At 44.0% G+C, this 20,355-nt stretch overlaps 1 protein-coding gene across 3 annotated transcripts in view; it reads right to left on the reverse strand.

Annotated features, from left to right (window-relative positions):
• Positions 1 to 3,619: 3,619 nt before the first annotated feature.
• The window catches only part of P2rx7 (purinergic receptor P2X 7), a 45,564-nt gene continuing 28,828 nt past the window's right edge, over positions 3,620 to 20,355 (reverse strand). For all 3 annotated transcript variants that reach the window (XM_027949114.2, XM_034636770.2, XM_027949115.2), the window contains 5 exons: positions 14,316 to 14,406; positions 12,960 to 13,025; positions 12,723 to 12,872; positions 10,775 to 10,876; positions 3,620 to 7,771 (listed from right to left, as the gene is read on the reverse strand). In XM_027949114.2, the coding sequence (XP_027804915.2) occupies positions 7,274 to 7,771; positions 10,775 to 10,876; positions 12,723 to 12,872; positions 12,960 to 13,025; positions 14,316 to 14,406 (907 nt within the window). In that variant the 3' untranslated portion in view covers positions 3,620 to 7,273. The remainder of the gene's footprint in view (positions 7,772 to 10,774; positions 10,877 to 12,722; positions 12,873 to 12,959; positions 13,026 to 14,315; positions 14,407 to 20,355) is intronic.

Consider the following 20,355-nt stretch of genomic DNA (forward strand, 5'->3'; position numbering starts at 1 on the left):
ATGCCTTAAGGACACAAGGAAATATGACCAGCAAACTGACCCAAGCCTGCAATTGAGACAGACTAAAAGACTGCAAAACAGTATCTTTTTCTTATTACATAAAATGTCAAAATCTCACAATTGTCAAAGCAATAAAGGGTTTCTTTTTTTTAATTTAAAAAATTGTGGTAAATGTACATGACATGAAATTACAATTCTAACCATTTGAAAGTATACAATTTAGTGCCATTAAATATATTCACAGTATTGCACAACCATCACCGTTGTCCATTTCCAGAACTTTGTCATCATCCCAAACAGGAGCTCTGTAACCATACTAACTCGTGGCTGGGGATGGAGCTCAGTGGTAGTGCTTGCCTAGCATACATGTGGCCCTGGGTTCAATCCCCTGTCTGTAAAACAATAGTAACTCCCAACAAAAGAGTAACTCCCAACCCATTTCCCTCCACCTTTGATCATCTCTGTTCAAACCTTCTGCCTCTCTGAATTTGTTTGTTGTAGATAGTTCATATCAGTGAAATCATACCATATTTGTCTTTTTTGAATCTTGCTGATTTCACTTAGCATTTTTTCAAGGTTCATTCATGCCGTAGCATGTCTCAGAACCCCGTTCTTTTCTTTTAGAGGGGTATGAGGATTGAACCCAGGACCTGCTAGGCAAGCACTCCCCAAGTGAGCTTACATCCCCACCTCTTTTAAATTTTATTTTGAGACAGGGTCTTGCTGTCAGAATGGTCTAGAATTTGTGGTATTCCTGCCTCAGCTTCCCAGGTAACTGAGATTTCAGCTGTGCCCCACTGTGCCCAGCTAGAACCTTGTTCCTTTTTGTGGTCAAGTAACATTCCACTCTGTGGATGGACTTCATTTTGTGATCCATTAATCTGTTGAGTTGTTTCCACCTTTAGGCTGGTGTCCATATGCTGCTGTGAACACTCAGCTACAGGTCCCTATTTGCTTGCTCTCAGTTCCTCAGGGCATATGTCCAGAAATGAAGTTGATGAACCATGTGGCAATTCTGTGCTCAACCTTTTGATGAACTGCCAAACTCAAGCATTAGATTTTGTATTCAAAATATATTTGTTACAATTAAGGAGAAGAGAAATATAGTGCTAGTCCCATGTCAGGTCTTGTTGAGCTACCTGTCCCAAATCACAAAGGGGAAAACTCAAAAGATGGCTTTTAAGTTGAATTTCTGGATTTTAGAAAATGCTACTAACCTTTTCTGACATCTCTGAAAGACTGATTTGTATTTATCCATGATATATTTCAATGAGGAGCTAGGTGATTCTCGTCTTCCTTAATTGTGCATTCAGGGTTAAAGGTTTTTAACAACTATCATTGCAGGAAAATTAAAAAACAAAACAAACAAGAAAAACAGAGTTCTAATTAAGGCTCACAGTCTTCTCAAGCCAAAAGGGTCATCGTGTTGTGTTCTGCCTCGAACATCCTAATTGCCCTTTAGTGGCATCATGTTAAATAGCTGTGTACTCCTCTGTTACGTGGAAGTGTCTTCATTTATTTAACCAACTTCTTACTGTTGGACTTTTGGGAAGTTTTAAAAGTAATTTTCCAGCTTCTTCCCTTCATCTCCATCACTAACGCTAATTCAGTGGTCCACGGGGCTCACCAGTCACTCCCATGTGATCCCAGCAGACTTCTGATAGACCATCATCCCCACGGCTGTCTGAAGTCACTGCTTTCCTCCAGTCCCCTGTCAGCCCAGGAATGGCCTTTGGCAACTTTGTAACAGGCTCGCGTACCTCAGCCCTTTTCTTTTGAAGGTTTCCCAGTCTGTCCCTCTTTAGCCCTCGCCCACAGTTTTCCCATCCTGGAGCAGACTCGGGTCCATGTGTGTTTGCATTTACTCTGCCATTTCTTTCTGGGCCTGGCTCATGCTACTGGCCTATTAGACATGCGTCTGCCCATCCTACTGAATGTCCCGGGCTCCTCAGCTGGCGAGGCTGCGCTCACATCTCATAGGCTTTCCAGAGCTGCTGAGATCATGCTTGACTGTGTGGATTTCACCTTTCTTTGAGCTTCTGTTTTGGTGACAGGGAATCATGTAGTCTATGAGGCAGTAAGAAGAGCACCATGCCTGTGCCCTCAGCGGAACTTAGAAGGCAGGGACCATGTCTTAAACATGCAAGCACTCTGGCATCTCACTGTTCCTGGGGCACACTTGTTTCTTTCCCACTTCGCCTTTTCTGTCCCTTTGTCCAGAATGCCCTTCCTCCAGTTTGTCACAGCTGGCTCCTTCCTGATATTCACATCAGGCATAAAGGTCCCTTCTTTGGAGAGTGTCCCTGACCCTGACCCAGGTAACTCCATCGTTCCTGTCATGCACCTGCTCATTTCGTGAAATTCTTGGTCTCTGGCTATCCTCACCCCCACTTCCTTAAGCGTGGATTGCCATCTGTCCCACTAGGCGAGGGAGGGCCTGGCCTGCTCTCCTCTTTATCCCTAGCACTGACGAGGGCCAGGGTGTCAGTCAGTGTTTGCTGAAGGAACTGATAATATTGATAGAATGGGGAGGAGGAGAGGGATGGCGGTGCTATGCTCTGCATTTTTGGTTGGGAAATTGAGCCAATGGCAGTTGTACTACAAACTGCGACTTGGAAGTTCTGGAAGCGCATACGGGGGTGGGGTGATGGAGCAGACACCGTGCTTTCTCTCTCCTGCCTGTTCAAGATGCCTCTAAACTATTTGAGTAGAATATCCAGAGCTGGCTAGATGTATGAGTCTACAGCTCCCGAGTGGCCTTTGGATACCATCTAGATAATAAGCGCTCACATGGTTAGACATGATGAGCCACCCGAGGCTCCATGCTAGGTGGCCAAGCCAGGATTTGAGCCAGGAGGCCTGTGTCCAGTGTCCACTGTACTCGTGTGTTCACATAAGCATGTAGGGGACACAAAATCAAGATGAGTTCTTGGCCAATGGGAGCTTCTCATTTGCTGGAGGAAATAAAATGTCAACCCCTGTGACCCCACACTAACAGGCTCTCATCAGGCCCTGTCAGTTTGCGTTGACCCTTATCCAAGCTGGTCCAGTGTAACTGTTACTTGGTTAAAATGGCAAGTCACCTTGTCGGCCACCTCCTCTCTTCCTCTGATGCAGGTAGACTCAGGCTCGCGTGACCTTGATAATTCATTAAAAGAGCCCAGGATGTTAGGAAGGCAGAATCCTCCCTATGGATTCTCACTTATTAGGAAATGTGATTCATAACCCTCTAGGACTGAGAAATAGGAGACCAAAGGGGCAAGAGGAGAGTGGTTTCCAAGTCCATTCAGAAGAGAGGAGTGGAATCAGGACCTCCAGGATTCCCAGGATGACTGACAAGTCTCGGGACTTGAATATGGGCTGAGACACATAAAAGCAGCAGAGAGTGACGCCCCCAGGGGCGCAGATGGATCATTTCAGCGAGACCACGGTTCCTCGTTGGCTTTGTGCTGTCAATGCCTGGGCAGAGGCAGGCCCAGCCTCTGATTTTTGAGGGCTCCTGGTTGGCCTGGACTCAAGGATGTTTTAATCACTCTTCTCACCCCACTGGTGAGGAGGAGGAGGGACCCACCCTGGGGTTTTGGGGGAGCCGAGCAAACAACGCCCGATGCTGGACAGGTAGATGGCAGCCATTTATTAGTCATGCACACTCACAGCTCAGAGGACACACGTGCCTGTAGGAGTACTTGGGAACACAGTGAGTGAGCAGAGCCAGTGGGAAGCAGGCTTTGTGTCACCAGGGTATCACCACAGGAGGATGTGATTGGTTCGCTGGGACAGTTCCATGGGAGAAGCAGGAGCTGCATCTGGTCCGTTTGATGAGGCAGGCTGCTGAGAAGGTGACCTTTTCCGAGGGAGGACTGGGGAGAGGAGTTGTATGAAGGCTTGTTAGGGCCTCCTGGTTCTCCTGGGTGCTGAGGCACTGTGTAACATGAGACCTTGATTTTAGGTCTTCTGCCCCAAGGTGGAACACCTCATTGGTTCTGCTGACTGACCTTGGACTCTCCATTTGGTCCACTCCTGCTTCTGGCCTAAAGCTCAGCAAGTGACCTCATCCCCACCAGCTGGGACAGGAATATTCTAAAAATTAAGGTTCCCCAAAGCTTTTCCTCCTTTTTCTCTCACTGCTGATCTTTTCGTGACTTGCCAAGAGGAAGAGAAAAAAGACAATCAGTCCATTTGGCTGCGTATTGGGGCAAACGTTTCATGAAGTGGGAAAGGCTGAAATGAATGTTTAAACCAGATCTATCACCACTCCTATTTCTTTCCCACATAGCAATCTGAGTTCTTTTAAAAATTAAATATGATTTTATCAGGCTCCTGCTTAAAACCCTTCATGGCTGTCCCTTGGATACAGTCAACTCTACCGTAGCCTACAAGTCCTTGTTTCATGCTGTACTCCCCATGCTATTTAGGGTACAGTCATATAGGTCTTCTTCAAATGCAGCAAACCTGCTATGGCTTTTCTGCCCTGGGACCTTTGCACATGCCAGTCTTTCTACCTAAAATGCTCCCTCCCATTCACCTAGTTAATAGTACTTATGTCAGCTTTTAGCTAAACTTTGTTCTTTCCTCAAGAAGGATTTTTATGATCTCCCCAAATACATTAGAGTCTTCTCTTACAGACTCTGAAATGATCATTTGCCTTCTTCATCATAACTCATCACAAATTGCAAATGTGCATTTGCTTGAATCATTTTATTCATGTCCATCTTTTTATATCCCCATAAGAGCAGCAGTCTTATCTGTCATTGGTCTCCAGTGACATTTTTATGAATATTTTATTAAGTGAATGTGAAAATGAATGTGTTAACTCTGATTTGGGGATATTCTGAAGGAAAAAAAAAAACAGAAAAAGAAGGTTTAAATAAATAAGTTATCCATCATTTTTTTTTGAATTATCAAAACGATCAAGAATATCTGCATTACCAATCTAGAATTTGGAAGGATTTAAAAATGAGTCCCTTAAGAGAGTAAAGCCCAGCCATTATCAGTTCTATATAAAGTCAGCATGTCCACAGCAGGAAAGCAGACCTCCTCCCTCTGACACAGGATGAAGTGGGAAGTGGTGAAGGCTGTGCGTGTACCATAATAGAAGAATGCCCCCCACTTAAGGCAAATTAATGCCTACCTAATATGCGCTCGGTTGCCTTTGGCAACAATATTGTATGTAATAGACTAAAAATAAAAATACTAATATGATCCCAGGTACTGTAGGAAGTTCAGACATTTCACAGTCCAGTAGCACATCATGTTGCACCCAGAGCATCCGTGGGGAAGATGAAGGAAAACAGAAGGATCCAGTGATTATTTGCTATTCCAAATTATGGCTCCATCTGGGGCCTCAGCAGAGTGATAGAAACACACCGCGAAGAAGGCACCAAAAATAAGGTAGAAAGAGTCAAAGGCCATCAGAATGGAAACCTGCAGTTGTTACATAGAATTCTTACATAGAATTCTTGGAGTAAAACATTTCAGTTCTTGGGCTGGGGTTTAGCTCAGTGACAGAGTGTTTGCCTAGTATGTGCAAATCCCCATCATTAAAAAAAAAAAAAAGTATGAAGTTATATATAATTAACTTTACAAAAATATCCCTGAAAAGGTAGCAAAAAGGAAAATTCAATCTGGCACAATTAATTTGATTCCTGAGTTTAAAGCCAGATAAAGCCCTGGTTCAAAAAAAGTTTTTATTTATGCTATTTTGCATGAATACAGTAGAAAGCTGCTGGTTTTTCAAAAAATATCAAAATGTAAAGTCTTGGAGTATAAAAGCACTCACAGATCACCAGTCATAGTATTTCAATGCTATTCATAGTGGTTTCTAAACAATTCTTTGAAATAGTTGTTTAGAAATAAATAGCCTATGGTCATGACAAAACCGTGGAAAGGAAATCCTGAGACAGGCCCCAAACCTGACTATTTGTCTTCATATCCTTGGTGGTTGATGTATAGAAATGGTGACGTTTAGGGCGTGGGTTGCTTTGAAAGCAGCATCCCGGCTGCACTCATTCTGACTGATTGCAGAGTCTAGGATGTTAAGGCACAAAGGCAGCTTTTTCCAGTGATAGGACCATTGTGTTGGGTAGCACACAGCTGGATTTGATGGCTTCCCGGGCTGGGCTGGTGTGTTGCCTGATTTGGTCTGCAGCCTTCTTAGAACTGTCCAACAGAGACCTATACTCCCAAGGGGCTCCCTATGAACCTCAGAACCAGGGAAGGTGTGGACTGTGGCTGTGTTCCCAGGCATCTGTGGCTGTGTAACAAACAACCTAAAAATTTAGTGACTTGGGCTGGGGATGTGGCTCAAGCAGTAGCGCGCTTGCCTGTCAGCACCACATACAAACAAAGATGTTGTGTCTGCCGAAAACTAAAAAATAAAAATACTAAAAAATAAATATTAAAAAAAAAATTTAGTGACTTAACACAGCAGCTTGGTTCTCTGGGTTGACTGGGCACTTCTCACGTGGGGGTTTCATGCAGTTTCAGGCACAGGTCTGTAGGGTCTGGAATCACCTGAAGGCTGCTTCTCACCCAGGCTTGGCGACTGGGCTTGTGTGGCATGAGCTGGGGACACTTTCCTCCCCCATGCGGCTGCTTGGGCTTCCAGCAGAGTGTTCTTAGGACAGTCAGATTCCATATGGGGCTGGCTTCCCCCTCAGCAAGAGTTCCAAGGGACAGGAAGTGGAAGCTGCCATACTCTTTTAAGACTGACATCTTGAAATTGACACAGCATCACGTCCACTATTTGATAAAGCCCCCAGAGCTTCCTAGACTCAAGGAAAGGAGACAGAAAGCTTGGATCTCGAGGGGTAAGTGTCAAACAGTTTGTGGGCACCTTTAATCCTGGCTGGGTCCTCCACCTAGGACCCCAAGGGTTTATTGCTAGTTGGATATTATCCCCATCCAACCTCATGATGAGGTGCTCTGTGTTCGCAAAGCTCTCTACACACTCACAACAGTCCACGTACACCATCTCAGTCTGTCCTCACAGTAGCTCTAAGATAGTAGGTTGTGTGACAAGGCGACTGAAATACAAATGTTAAAGGTCTACTGGTGTCACACAACTTCCTAGAGACAGAATGGAGACTTAGATCTGAATCACTGGTCTTTGGGGCCAGGTGGAGGTTGGTGGGTTGGTTGGTAGAGCAGTGCAGAGCAGTGGGAGAGGAAGGCACATTTCCCTCTGGCTGAAAATTTGGCCACAGATCTTTGCAGGTGACGCTGTAGGTGTTAGCAGCAGTGATGTTAATGTGACTGCTGCAGCCTTGTGCCGTCAGTAAGGACTCCTGAAACCACTGTATGGCCCTTCACTCTTGGGGAACTCTTTTCGGATCCGCCAGCGGCAGCAGCTGGGCAGGATGGCGAAGTCGGCCACATCCTGGGAGCCAAAGCGCCAGGTGGTGTAGCACCTATAGGCACAGTGCCGCAATCGATCATTGGTGCCCTCCGCCTCCAGGGCCAGCAGGGGCTCCTGGTAGAGCAGGAGGAGCTGCAGGGCGTGTCTGGACAGCACCAGTTTCCCGAACAGCTGGGAGGTGGTGATGCAGGCCCCCGGCTTCCTGCGGCAGCACAGCTCCTCTAGGCACCTGCGACTCTCGGGGAGCTGGGACGGGAGGCAGCTTCCGCACTGGCACCAGCTCGGCCTGTCTCTGGATTTAGGAGTCGCCTCCTCACGAAGTGGCTGCATCTCCTCTGGTTGTCCAGGAATGGGGGGTGGGTCGTGCAGAGATAGGGGCAGCTTGGTCAGGCCTGTGAAGTCCATCAGGGGTCTCTGAAAAGTGAAGTTGCCATACCCGTCAGCAGTGACAATGCCTGGGGTGCAGATTCTTTAATTTTACTAACTTATAAAATTATATTTAATAATTTATGTTTACCTAATTACTGTTCTTTCATATGAAAACAGGACCCTGTCAGTTTACCAGTCCCTGATGCCTAGGACAATGCTTAGCACACAGTGAACAGTAAATATCTGTTGGCTCATTCCCACTCTTTCCTGGACTTCCAGATACTCTACTGTCAGATCCGTTTGTTATCCTCCAAGATAAGTTGCCGTAATTGCAGTGATAGAGCAACATGGAGGCTTTAGAAGTTGTAGAGCTGACAAACTGTGGTTCTGCACGCTGACACACAGCAGCTCTGCTTACTGACATTTAACCATAGAACCTTGCAGTTGCTAACAGGTACCTGTAAAAGATAACTGCAGTAGCAGAAGCAGGAAACAGAGCAGCGGGGAAAGAGCAATCCCCCTTTAGGGTTAGTGCAGTAGAAGTCCCTAAGCTTTGTGGGCTGAGTCCCTGGGCTGTTGACAAGCTTGTACTCATATAAGGAATGTAGATACACCTCCAATAGAACTGCACCAACCCCCTTGCCTTGATGTGCCCCAAACTTACTTATGTATTAAACTAAAAGCCCTGCTGTGCTTGGGCTCAGACTTGGGAATTATCCCTCTGGGCTGTGGTGCCACTAATAAAGTGTTGCTTCCAGATCTTGGTGTCCTGACCCTCACTTCCTACTACATTGTCATGTCTGTTATTTGTGACAAAGAAGGCCTGAATCAAGGACACTAAAACTGAGCAGTTCTTGTACATGAGTGTTAGCAGGAGCACTAGTCATGATGACTGACAGGTAGAAACAACCCTAGTATCCATCACCCCACGAGTGGACAAACATATGTTCTGTTCGTTCAGGTGTAGGATACATGCTATGAAAACATGCTAAGTGAAAGAAACCAGATGCAAAGCACCACAGAATGTATGATTCCATTCTCTCCAAATTTCTAGAATAGTCAAGTCAGTAGAGATAGAAAGTAGGTTAGTAGTTTCCAGAGGCAAACAGGAATGGGAAATGGGTATGGGAAGTAGCTGCTCAATGGAGGTGAGGTTTCCTTTTGGGTGATGAAAAGTTCTGCAGTAAGCTGGAGCGATGACTGCACAAAACTGGGACTGTGCTGCTTATCACTGAATCATACACTTTGAAGTGATCAAAATGTTTGATTTTATGTTATGTGTTTTACCACATACACAAAAGCAGTGAATAATTAGTTATTCACTTCCTACTCAGTCCCCACAAGGACATTACAAGAATGGAAAGAAATTGGCCAGACTCTCCATCAAATTGTGCTGTCAATACAAAGAATAGTATATCACATTCATATTGAGTTTATTTCAAGAATGCAAAGTTGGCTTAATATTTGAAAATCAGTGAGTGTAATTTACCACATCACAGATGGGGGAAAAACCCTCAGGGATCATTTCAAAAGAAGCAGAAAAAAAATTTATTCTAAAATTAAATATCCATTCATGATAAAAAAAAAAAATTTGTGGTGCTAAGGATGGAACCCAGGGCCTCCAAGTACTGTACCACTGAGCTGCTACATCCCCAGCCCTGTGACGAAAATTCTTAGCAAACTAGGCCCAGTAGGGAATTTTCTTACTTTGAAAGAACATTCTCAAAAACCTTATCACAAATACTATAATGACTGTGAAATGGGAAGTGCCTTCTTCCTGAGACAGGGAATGAGACAAAAGGTTCCTGCTGTCACCATTTCTGTGTGGTACTGTATGTACCAGGGGTCCTGGCCAGTGCTGTAAACACCAGATGCTGGGTGTTTACAAGGAGCAAGGAGGGATCCTTCTCGTCAGCCTCCAGAGGGAGCAGGGCCCTGCCAACACCCTAATTTCAGACATCTTGCTTCCCGACTGCAGCAGAATCAATTTCTATTGTTTTAAGTACCCTAGTTTGTGGTAACTGGTTATTGCGACCCTAGGAAATGAATAAAGCTAGTGGAGATGCTTAGCCACCAGAACTGCTGGAGAGAATGTGAACCACCACTTTGGAGCACTGTTTGTTAGCGACTGCTGAAGCTGAACATACGTCTGCCTCGTGACTCAGCCTTCCACTCTTGGGCAGTCACCCTGCAGAGTGCCATATGTTCACCATGGCAGCATGATTGGCATTAACCCCAGCTAGAAATTACCTAAATGTCCACTGATAGAAGAATGGATACATTAAGTGGGATGTTTACTAAACAGAAATTAGAAGGGAGTGGGGTGGCGGGGGGGGGTGCGCTGGGGTTGTGGCTCAGCGGTAGAGCGCTCGCCTTGCACGTGCAAGTCCCTGGGTTCAATCCTCAGCACCACATAAAAATAAATAAATAAATAAATAAAGATATTAAAAAAAATAGAAATCATACAATAGTGAGATCCAGGGGGGGCCCTGTGCGGGGTCATGGATAACTCACAAAAATAATGTTGAGTGAAAAGAGCCAGACATTGAACAGAGTAGATGCTGAGTACTTAACTATGTTTCAATTTTTATAAAATTCTGCAACAGGAAAAACTAATTTTTGAATACAGGATAATGACTATTTTTAAGGGAGGGTAGTCATTAGGTAGGGGCATAAAAGGGACTTCTGCTAGAAATATATATTTTTTAATGGGTAAAGGACCAATTTTTATTTATTTTTCCATATTTTTAATGGTACATAATGGTGGAATTCACTGTTACATATTCATATATGCAAACAGTATTACAATATAATTTGGCCAATATCATTCCCCAGCTGGGGACTGAGCCCAGGACCTTGTGCATACTAGCTAAGAGCTCTACAGCTTAACTACACCTCTAACTCGAGAATATTAAATTTTTTAACCTGGTGCTGGTTACATGAATAGGTTTAATTGTTAAAATTCATACAGATTTCTAGATGTGTTTATATTTAAAAGTAAATTTTCTTAAAAAAAGAAAAGAAAAAGGACTAAATCTTTTAACTTACTGGGACTTCTTGGCCCTTGACATGTTGTAGACTTTTCCCAAGTAGCTGCTTATCTATCATCCGAATGTGGGGTTCATCCACAAAGGACACATACTTTAATGTCTAGGAAAAGAAGGTTAAGAAGTTTACCCATTTATGTACAGAATTATCAAGAATTGCCTATCTAAAAAAAAAAAAAAAAAAAAAAGAATTGCCTATCTAAACATATTTAAAGGCAGCTGTTCCCATTTACCAAATGACAAACTGTTGAACATGCTAACCCCAAACTCTTGTTGAGCAAGAAGGAATGAGTTCTGAGTCTAGAGGCAAATCAGAATTGGAACCCCTTGCACCTTAACACTAAACTCAGCCCATCCACCTCCTACTGCCCAGCGCTTAGCGTCCCTGAACACCAGGTAACATTCCTGTGTGGTGTTCTGTCAGGTGTGGCTACTCTAGATTCAGCATCTCCAGGAAGTTCTGATACTGCAACTTAAATTGTTTATATGTTTATGAAATTTCATATCATCTCAGATAATGAACTGTCAATTATTTTTTAGTTGCAAGAGTGAACTTGCGTTTCAGTCGTGGACACATGTATAATGGACAATAAGTTGTGCACTCAGCTGCTGGAAAAAGACAGCAGTATTCTTGGATGGGGGAAAAACAAAGGAACCCTCTTTCCTTTTGTTTTTAGGTACAAGATTTCTCTTTAGGGGGAAATCATGGAGTTGAATTTAGCAAACCTGCATCATAAAGTCCAGATTAACCAAATCAAATTATATAGGTGAGGCTGAAATCCCCTGTGTCTATACTCCAGTCCTAGGCTCTCTTCCAGAAGCATCCACTGTGACCACTTTCGTGTGTGCCATAGTACCTTTTTGTATATATACATATGTCCACACCCATATGTGATTATATGTTTGTATATGAAATAAACGTGTAATAAATATGAGGGAATACATGGAGAACATGTGGATTAGTTTATGTGTGTATCTGCTGTTTTTAACACATATATCATACCATACATATATATTGTTCTTCCATTTGCTTTTTTCCCCCTCTCAACTAAGTATCCTGTCTGCTCTTGCCAGTAGCTGTAACTTCGCAGATCAGGCATACGTTCTGAGGCCAGCCTGCCTAAGCTGGAATTTCCTGTCCACCACTCACTAGCTGTAGGACTTTGAGCAAATTCTCTGACCTTCCTGTGCCTTAGTTTCCTCACAAATACAAAGGGATAACAGTGATGCCTACCTTATAGGGTAGCTGTGAAGGTCAAATGGGCTAATGTATACCCAGCACTTATTAGTGCTATATAAATGTCTGCTGTTGTAACTGTCACCTCATTCTTTTAAGCATGTCCCTGGCATTACTTTGGGTTTATCATAGTCTCTTTCACTGTTCACCCTGTGGACACCTGGGTGGATGCTGTTTCTTTGTGGCTAATAATCATTTATTAATTATTAATAGCTGGGTCAAGGCTCATTCAAAACCAGCCATTGAGAGTATGGCAGAATCTGATCACAGTGATTAGGGCAACAACTGGTATGTGGCCACAAACAGTGCTGCAGTGGACACCTTGGGCACTCATGTGAGGGCTTCTCTGGGGTGGGGAGGAGGAAGTAGAAGTCCCCAGCTATAATGTATGTCTCATTTAAAAGTTACCAGTCACAGCCACGTTGTTCTCCAAAGTCACTATGCTATTTTGTGGGGACTGTACCAATTTAATAAATGACAAAATTGACAAATCCTGGACCATAAAAATTTATCTTCGCCTCATAGCTTCTCTGTTTTTGTTCCTATTCTTCCCTGGGACCCAAAGATTCATCAGAGAAATGGTCACTGGGGTAGTCCAGGGACTTACCACCACGGGATTAAACCTGTGATTTGGCCTGAATTGTTATGCATTCTTAGCCACCTAGAAGAACCTCTGGGGACCTTGGCATCCCCTAAACATGGCATGCCTCACCGGCTTTGGCTCCACGATGGACTCACACTTCTTCCTGTAGTAATACTCGTTGACCGCGCAGGGTTCACAGCACTTGCAACAGGGGTACACATGGGAGCGGCAGAAGGTGCTCGAGTAAGTGTTGATGAGAAAGTCAATGAACACAGTGGCCTGGAGGGAACCCAGACAAGCACCAGGGTAGTGAAACTTCTTTTGGCCAAACCATTTTCTTAAAGTGTGGGAAAGAGAATCTCTTACCAAACCAAAGTAGGAGAGGGTGGATCCGACGTACACAACCAGCTGGATAATGTCAAATTTTCCTCCCTGGAAACAGAGTGAGGTTGTTACTCAGCTGAGATCCAGAGCTCTCTTGCTGTCACCTGCAGTCGTGGGTTCTAGATGCACCCGTGTGCTCACGCAGCAGAGTGCAGATGGGGAGTGTGATTCTGTTGTCCTGTTTCTGCTGTCCAGGCTCTGCCTGGACCATGGATGTTTTAAGCTAATACATTCAACCACTGTTGACCATACAAGTTGAGAATTTCAGACAAGCCTTCCCTAGAAGTAGTGTGAGGTGACTTCAGGAGCAGAAGGAAAGAAATGTCTGCAGAAACTCTGACTCTTCCTGGCAGTGTCCTTGTGGTCTTTTTTTAATAGCCTTTCATCCTCTCAGCTCTATCTTATTCTTGTGGTTCAAGAACCTATATTACATAAGCCATATGCTGTGGAGCAGGGTGCCGAGGTGACCTGCTGAGTCTTCATGTCCAGCACTCTCTGCCTCCTTCTTCTGGAGCCAGCACCTCAGTTTTCTGTTGGACAACCATTTCTCTCCATTTGGGCCCTCTCCTCTGGCTCCTAGGCTGGTCAAGGCTCATTCAAGACCAGCCATTGAGAGCATGGCAGAATCTGATCACAGTGATTAGGGCAACAACTGGTATGTGGCCCATACTGAGCCAGTCAGAATCAATGTCTGCTGCTTGAATCCTTTCCTGAAACTCCTGGGAAAGTGTGTTCTTTTTTCCCTGAGGTTGCTAAACTAGTAAGACATCAGGACTACCTGACACCACCACGTAGAGATGGCCAGCCTGAGAACAATGCCTAGACAGGAGAACAGATTTAATAAGAGACAAAGGGAGACAGATTCCTGAAGATCTTGTTCGAATACCTGGATCCAGCCATATCTGAAGCCTGCAATACCCCTGGAATTTCAGTTATATGAATAAAAACAAACCAAAACAAAGTTTCCCCTAAGGCCATTTGAGTTGGATTCTATTACTATAAACTGTTTTGTAGGGGTCCTTCCTTCCTTCATCCCTCCATCCCTCCCTCCCTTTTTCTTTTCCTCCTTCCCTTTCTCTCTCTCCCTTTCTCTCTTACCTTTGTTTCTTGTTGACTCTTTAACAATTTTTTTCCCAGTCCCATTCTGTACCCTCCAGATGGCTCATCTGTGGATAGAACCCTAAGGACATTTCTTCCCCTTCTCTTATCCCACAAGCAAAATGCACAGCACTAGCTAATGGCTGTGACTCAAAAGGTTCACTCTCTGGAGCTACAACAGCAATAATTGGGACACAGTCATAGGATGAAGGTGCCCAGGGCTGGAAAAGACAGACTTACAGTGCCAAAAACCAGGATGTCAAAACGGATCCCAAAGACTTTTATCAAAGTCCGTTTCTCAACATTGTTTTCCTTATAGTACTTGGCGTATCTGCAGGAAAAAAAGAATCCATGTTTACAAAGATCTCTTTGAAAGTGCTGGAATTTTACGGAAAGAAAAACCAAACCAGTAGCCAATCCAATCTTCCTTGTGTGCCTTCTAGGTCTGATGCAACTGGCAGAGGGAAGAGCACAATTCAGAGAGAATTATACTCTCTGAATACCCAGACCACAGAGCACCCCTAGGTTACCTGCTCTGCTTCCATCACCTCAGAGTGACAGGAAATCGGCTTTTAATTGAAGATTAAAATGAACACATTTTTAACCAATTCAGGATTAGCAATAAGCTGAGAAATTAAAAAATAACTTCAAGCGATGTGATTATTGCTAAGAAAGAAAAATAGTTTTGGCTTCTAGAGAAAACATGGAGGAGGAGTGGTGGATTTTAGACACTCATTACTTGGATTGAGAACAGGTTTACTTCAGCACTCTGTCCTCCTGTATTTTCTTGGATTTTGTGTTTGTTTTTCTCATGCCCTCAGTCACCCAGGAAGGGTCAGCACAGCTGTTCCCAGCCCTGCCCACCTTTCCCAAGTCACCCGAGCATTTCTGTGCCTTGCTTCCCTTTGACCCCCTCTGGGTCAAAGCCTCCCCCAATTCCCTGTGTGGCATGGCCTGCTCCGCCTCTTGAGAAATGTAGTACTGAGTTCTTCTCTCAGCAGCATTGACCTTTCTACGTCATCACTCAGTCACCTTCATAAATTAGGGCCTGGCACAAATCACAGTCACTCCAAATGTGAAGCTCTCATTAGGGCTGTAGTCAGGAAAAGCACTAGGTTTTATTTTTTTGTAAGTATTCAGGAACACTTAAATAAATGCCTCAGGAAACTTTTAAGTGTGTCCCTCCCTCTCACCACATTGTGCTGGTTATTTTTACATAAGGGTATGTATTTTCTTTCTGAATTATTAATTCACAATCTACTTACAGGTGTAGGGAGAGAAGAAAACAGAAGACAGATGCTCTGCCAAAATAGAGTGCAAACACCTGAAACTTTATTTAGAGGTCTCAAAATCTGACGTCGAGACCAGTTAGGTATTCTCAGGCACTTACTTCAATGCCTGTTTCTGGCTGGAGGGGTTTCAGTTTCCTTGCATCTAATTGTGCCATTCCAAGACAGCTCTTCCTTCTCTATTGCGTGATTCATTTTTTTAATACTCAAGCTAAGTCTGAATCACCACTCCAGACCCCAGGGCTGGCATTAGGGCCCTATGCCTAAGAAGTTAGCATCGTACAGTAGGTACTGGAATTTCTGCTTTCAGTGTCTTGGTGCAGTGGTTCTAAAACTGGGAGTGACAGTCATGTGGGAAGAATGTGGCCAAAAGGAAAACTCCTGGGCTTGAACCCCAAAGTGTGGTTTCAGCAGGTGCAAGATGTTTCCACACTGTGAGCATCACTGGGACTGGATGGGGTGCTGTTGTGCACATCGTGATGGGTGAATACTGGCTCAGTAGTGCCGGCCTGTAATCCCAGCTAGTCAGGAGACTGAGGCAGGAGGAATGTAAGTTCAAAGCCAGGATAGGCAATTTAGTGATACCCTGTCTCAAAAATAACAAGGGCTGGAACTGCAGCTCAGTGGTAAAGCACTTGCTTGGGATGTATGAGGTTTTGGGTTCAACCCCCAGCACTGGCCTTCCGCCCCCCACCCCCCGCCCCCACCAAAAGTTCAAGTCCCAAACCTCAGGATCTATGTATATATATTATTTGGAAATAGGGTCTTTGCAGATGCAATTAAGTTAAGGATCTCAAAATGATATTATCCTGGATTTAAGGTAGGCCCTAAACCAATGTTTGGAGTCCTTATGAAATAAGTACATACAGATACAAAGGAGAAAACCATGTGGAGATGGAAGCAGAGCTTGAGGTGATGCAGTACAAGATAAGGGAAGCCTGAGCCACCAGAAGCTATAAGAGGCAAAAAAGATTCTCCCCATGAGCTTTCAGAGGGATTATGGCCCCACTGACACCCGATTTCTGACTTCTGGTGTCTGTGAGAGAATATATGTTTATTGTTGTAAGCCTTCAAATTTGTGGCAATTTGTCATAGCAGCCACACAATACTAATACATACACAAATTGTTTTAGATCTGACAAGTGCGTCATGCATTCAGTGTGGGCCTGTCCTAGTTTATACTTTTTGAAAATCAGCTAAATCACATGTTCACTGAATATGGATATTTGACAGTGAATCTTTTTGTTGAATATAAAATTCTGCAATTTGTTTGACTTCTTTAACTTTCTGTTTTAGAAAGTTACATTTTCTCATAAATTTCATTTAACATGTAATTTCCTTCTCTTTTGTATGGCTATTTGAAAATAATTTTTCCTTTTACCCATCAGATCTCAACAATTTATTTTTGGCCAAAGATTTCTTTTGGTGCTCATTCCAGGCAACAAATGTGCTAACGCTTTGTTCTAAAAGAAAACCAATGTCATAACCCCCTTGGGGCTTCAGAAAGCTCACATCCCACCAGGAGCTGATGTTCTTAAGCTTAGCTCAGAGACTCGGAGGACATTTGCTGACGTCTGGTTGGTACATGGCTTTGCATGCTTCTGCTGACTGTGAAGAATACAGCCTGGAAGGGCAGCCAGGGGACCGATGATCCTGTCCTCTCTTCTCACTAATTGCAATAAGCCCATTTAGCAGAGCAGCAGGGGATGATCCAAAAATTACCTAAACTAGGAGCTGTTTTCAGGGCCATGGCTGAAACTCCATTGACCCAGAGGAGGCAGAAAGCATTAGTCAACCTCTGAGAACTTGAACTCAAATGCCCACAGGGGCCATGAAGATAAGAGACCAGAAGCACAAGGAGGCAGTGACATCCCCCAAAATATATGCACTTCCTAGAGGGACTGACACTCAGCTCCAGCCATGGCTGTCAGGTGAATATGGACTCAGGATTCACATTTTGTTTTCTTAAATAGTTTAATTTTTTAGGAAATGCAGGAAGTCCTGATTTTTCTATATTCTACAAATTTTAAAGTTTATGTATTCTCAAGTTTTAAGATATTGCCAGAGGGCTCGGGATGTGGCTCAAGTGTTAGCGCGCTCGCCTGGTATGCGTGAGGCATTGGGTTCGATCCTCAGCACCACATAAAAATAAAATAGAGGGGCTGGGGATGTGGCTCAAGCGGTAGCGCGCTCGCCTGGCATGCATGCGGCCCGGGTTCGATCCTCAGCACCACATACAAACAAAGATGTTGTGTCCGCCAAAAACTAAAAAATAAAATATTAAAAAAAAAAAAATAGAGATATTGTGTCCACCTAAAAAAAATTAAAAAATAAACATTAAAAAAAAAAAGATACTGCCAGGCTAAAACAAGTACACCAAAGGTGTACGGTGAAACACCGTCAAGGGCTGCCTGCTGGTTCATGATGCTGCTTTGAATAAAATATGAAGTAATAAAATATTACTTGACCCCTCCAGAGTCAGCGAATATGCCAGGAGGGGGTTCAGAGGCAGTGAGGGGACGTGTGTGTACACATGTTTGCATATGCAGGTACAGATAAACTAGGCATCTTATTCATTTTCTCAAGAAGTTTGCACCCTAGCTCCAGAGCCAGAGCCAGAATGTCGTCAGGTGAAGAATCTAAGAAGAAAGTACATTTGGGATGCCAGATGATATTAGCAGCTCTCAAACCTTAATATGCACACGAATTTCCTAAGGATCTTCTTCAAGTGCAAATTTTCACTCATTGATTGGGTGAGGGGGGTCCCTGTGATGATCTTCAGAGCAACAAGCTCCCAACTGAGGCCCATGACACTGGTTCCAGGACCACACTTTGAGGACCCAGGGTCTAGATCAATGGTTCTCAAACTCAAATGAGCAGCAGATTCCTATGGAGACATGAAGATGCAGGTCACTGGGCACCACCCCTAGACTGTTTCTATAGATCAGGGTGGGCCTAAGAACGTGCATTTCTGAGTTCCATGGGATGCTGAGCCTGAGCCACACTTTTTGAGAGCTGATTCTTGAATGTTAACATGTTTTCCAAGTTGCTTCCCAGAACCTGAGTTCTCATCTGTACAGTTTGTCTTTGTAACTAGGAAAGCACAGTCCTCAAGAAAGGGAAAGATGCCATAGGGTCCTACCCACCCTGCTTTGGAGGGGTCTTCCCTGGTCACTGTGCCCCATCACACTGTCCTGCTTGATTTTCTTGATGGCATTTATCATCAGAAATGGTCTAGTTGGATTAGTCCACCTGTTCTATCGAGACCTAATTTACATACAGGAAAATGCATAAGCCCTAAGGGTTCTGTTTAATGAGTTTTGACAAATGAGTTCAATCCCAGTACTGCCAAAAAAAAAAAAAAAATCTTGACAAACAAGTGTCCCCTATAATCTGTATCCCTATCAAAATTCCATTATCCCAGAACATTCCCTTGTCCCATAAAACTCTCTTATATTCCTTTCAAGCCAAGTCCTACAGCTTGCAGCCCCCCAGCACAGCAACTGCTATTCTATCTTCTATCGTCATTGATGGAGTTTACCTTTTCTTCAACTTCATCTAAATGACACAAAATATGTGCTTATTTAGTCTAGTTTCTTTCACTCAATGTCGTTGGGACTGATTCATCCATATTGTAGCATGTACCAGTAGTTTGTTCCTTTTTTTTTTTTTTTCTTGAAACAGGGTCTCACCTCACAGGCAGTGATAGGTCATGGAGACCATGTTAGGGCCAAGTTACTAACAGAGTTGTGGGGACCAGGCTGAAAAGATGATCCAGACAGGAGGTAAGATGGAAACTAAGTTAGGATGGCATTGGCTCACTACCAGGCAAGAGTCAGGAGCAGGGGCATCAGGAGCTGTGCAGAGGATCCAAACAGGCACAAGTCACACCATGGTGGCAGGAGGGCATGGGAGTACAAAGGAACCAGACCATGGGTGAGTTCATAGGGTTGAAGTCCAGAAACCAGAGGCACACACCATGCCCTACAAAGAAACTTCAAAACACCACACATGAGGATTAGATGTGGCCCATGACATCAAGGCTTCAAAGTGTTCCCACCTAGCCTGGATGAGGCCCTGGATTCAGCCTCCATCACCATGCAAAAGGGACTTCTGATCAAGATGGAGGCCTGAGCTTACAATGGTTACACTTATGAATTTTTGACTTATGATGGTGTGAAAACCATATGTGTTCTGTAGAAACCATACTGGATTTTGGATTTGGATCTTGTTCTGGGCCAGTGAGACACTCTCAGTGCTGGGCCGTGGCATTGAGTCCCCATCACTGTCATGAGGGGAAACAACCTATAGTCTACTGTGTACGGCGTTTCTAAGCTAGGCTCCTTGGTTGGTTAAGTACATATTCAATACATTTTCAATCTATGATATTTTCAACTTACAATGGGTTTATCAGGACCCAACCCCATTGTACACCAAGGAGCCAGCTGTACAAGAAGCCTCATCACCCTCCCCATACACATGAAAGTGCAAGATAAAATATCTGGGGTGCAGCTCAATGGTAGAAAACTTATCTAACACATACAAGGACCTGGGTTCAATCTGCAGCACAGGAGAAATTAAAATACCAATCATTATGGTGCTTAAAACAAAAAAGGACACTTTTTCAGTTGCTCAACATGGTAGTGAGTGGGGATTGAAGTCATGTGACCCTTAGGAGCCGCTGAACCTGATCCAACTCCCAGGAGCTAGATTTGAACACAGTTAGAGGGAAGGGCACTGGAGCTGCTAAGGCTCTCACAGTAAGGGAGCAGGAATCTGATCTTTTAGTAGAGTGAAAAGATCTCAAGCCCAGATATTAAATTAAAAACTGGCTCACAGTTGATAATTGCCATGTAGTCCCAACAGCAACAACTACAAAATGACAGTGATGGCTCCAGAGGAATGTCCTGAGGCCATCCCTGCTGAAGACAAGCCCCCAGCGAAGATCCCAAAATCCACAGGGAGAAATCCACCCAAGTTCCTTCAGAGGA

This window comes from Marmota flaviventris, chromosome 1, assembly GCF_047511675.1.
Source record: "Marmota flaviventris isolate mMarFla1 chromosome 1, mMarFla1.hap1, whole genome shotgun sequence".
Taxonomy (NCBI): Eukaryota; Metazoa; Chordata; class Mammalia; order Rodentia; family Sciuridae; genus Marmota; species Marmota flaviventris.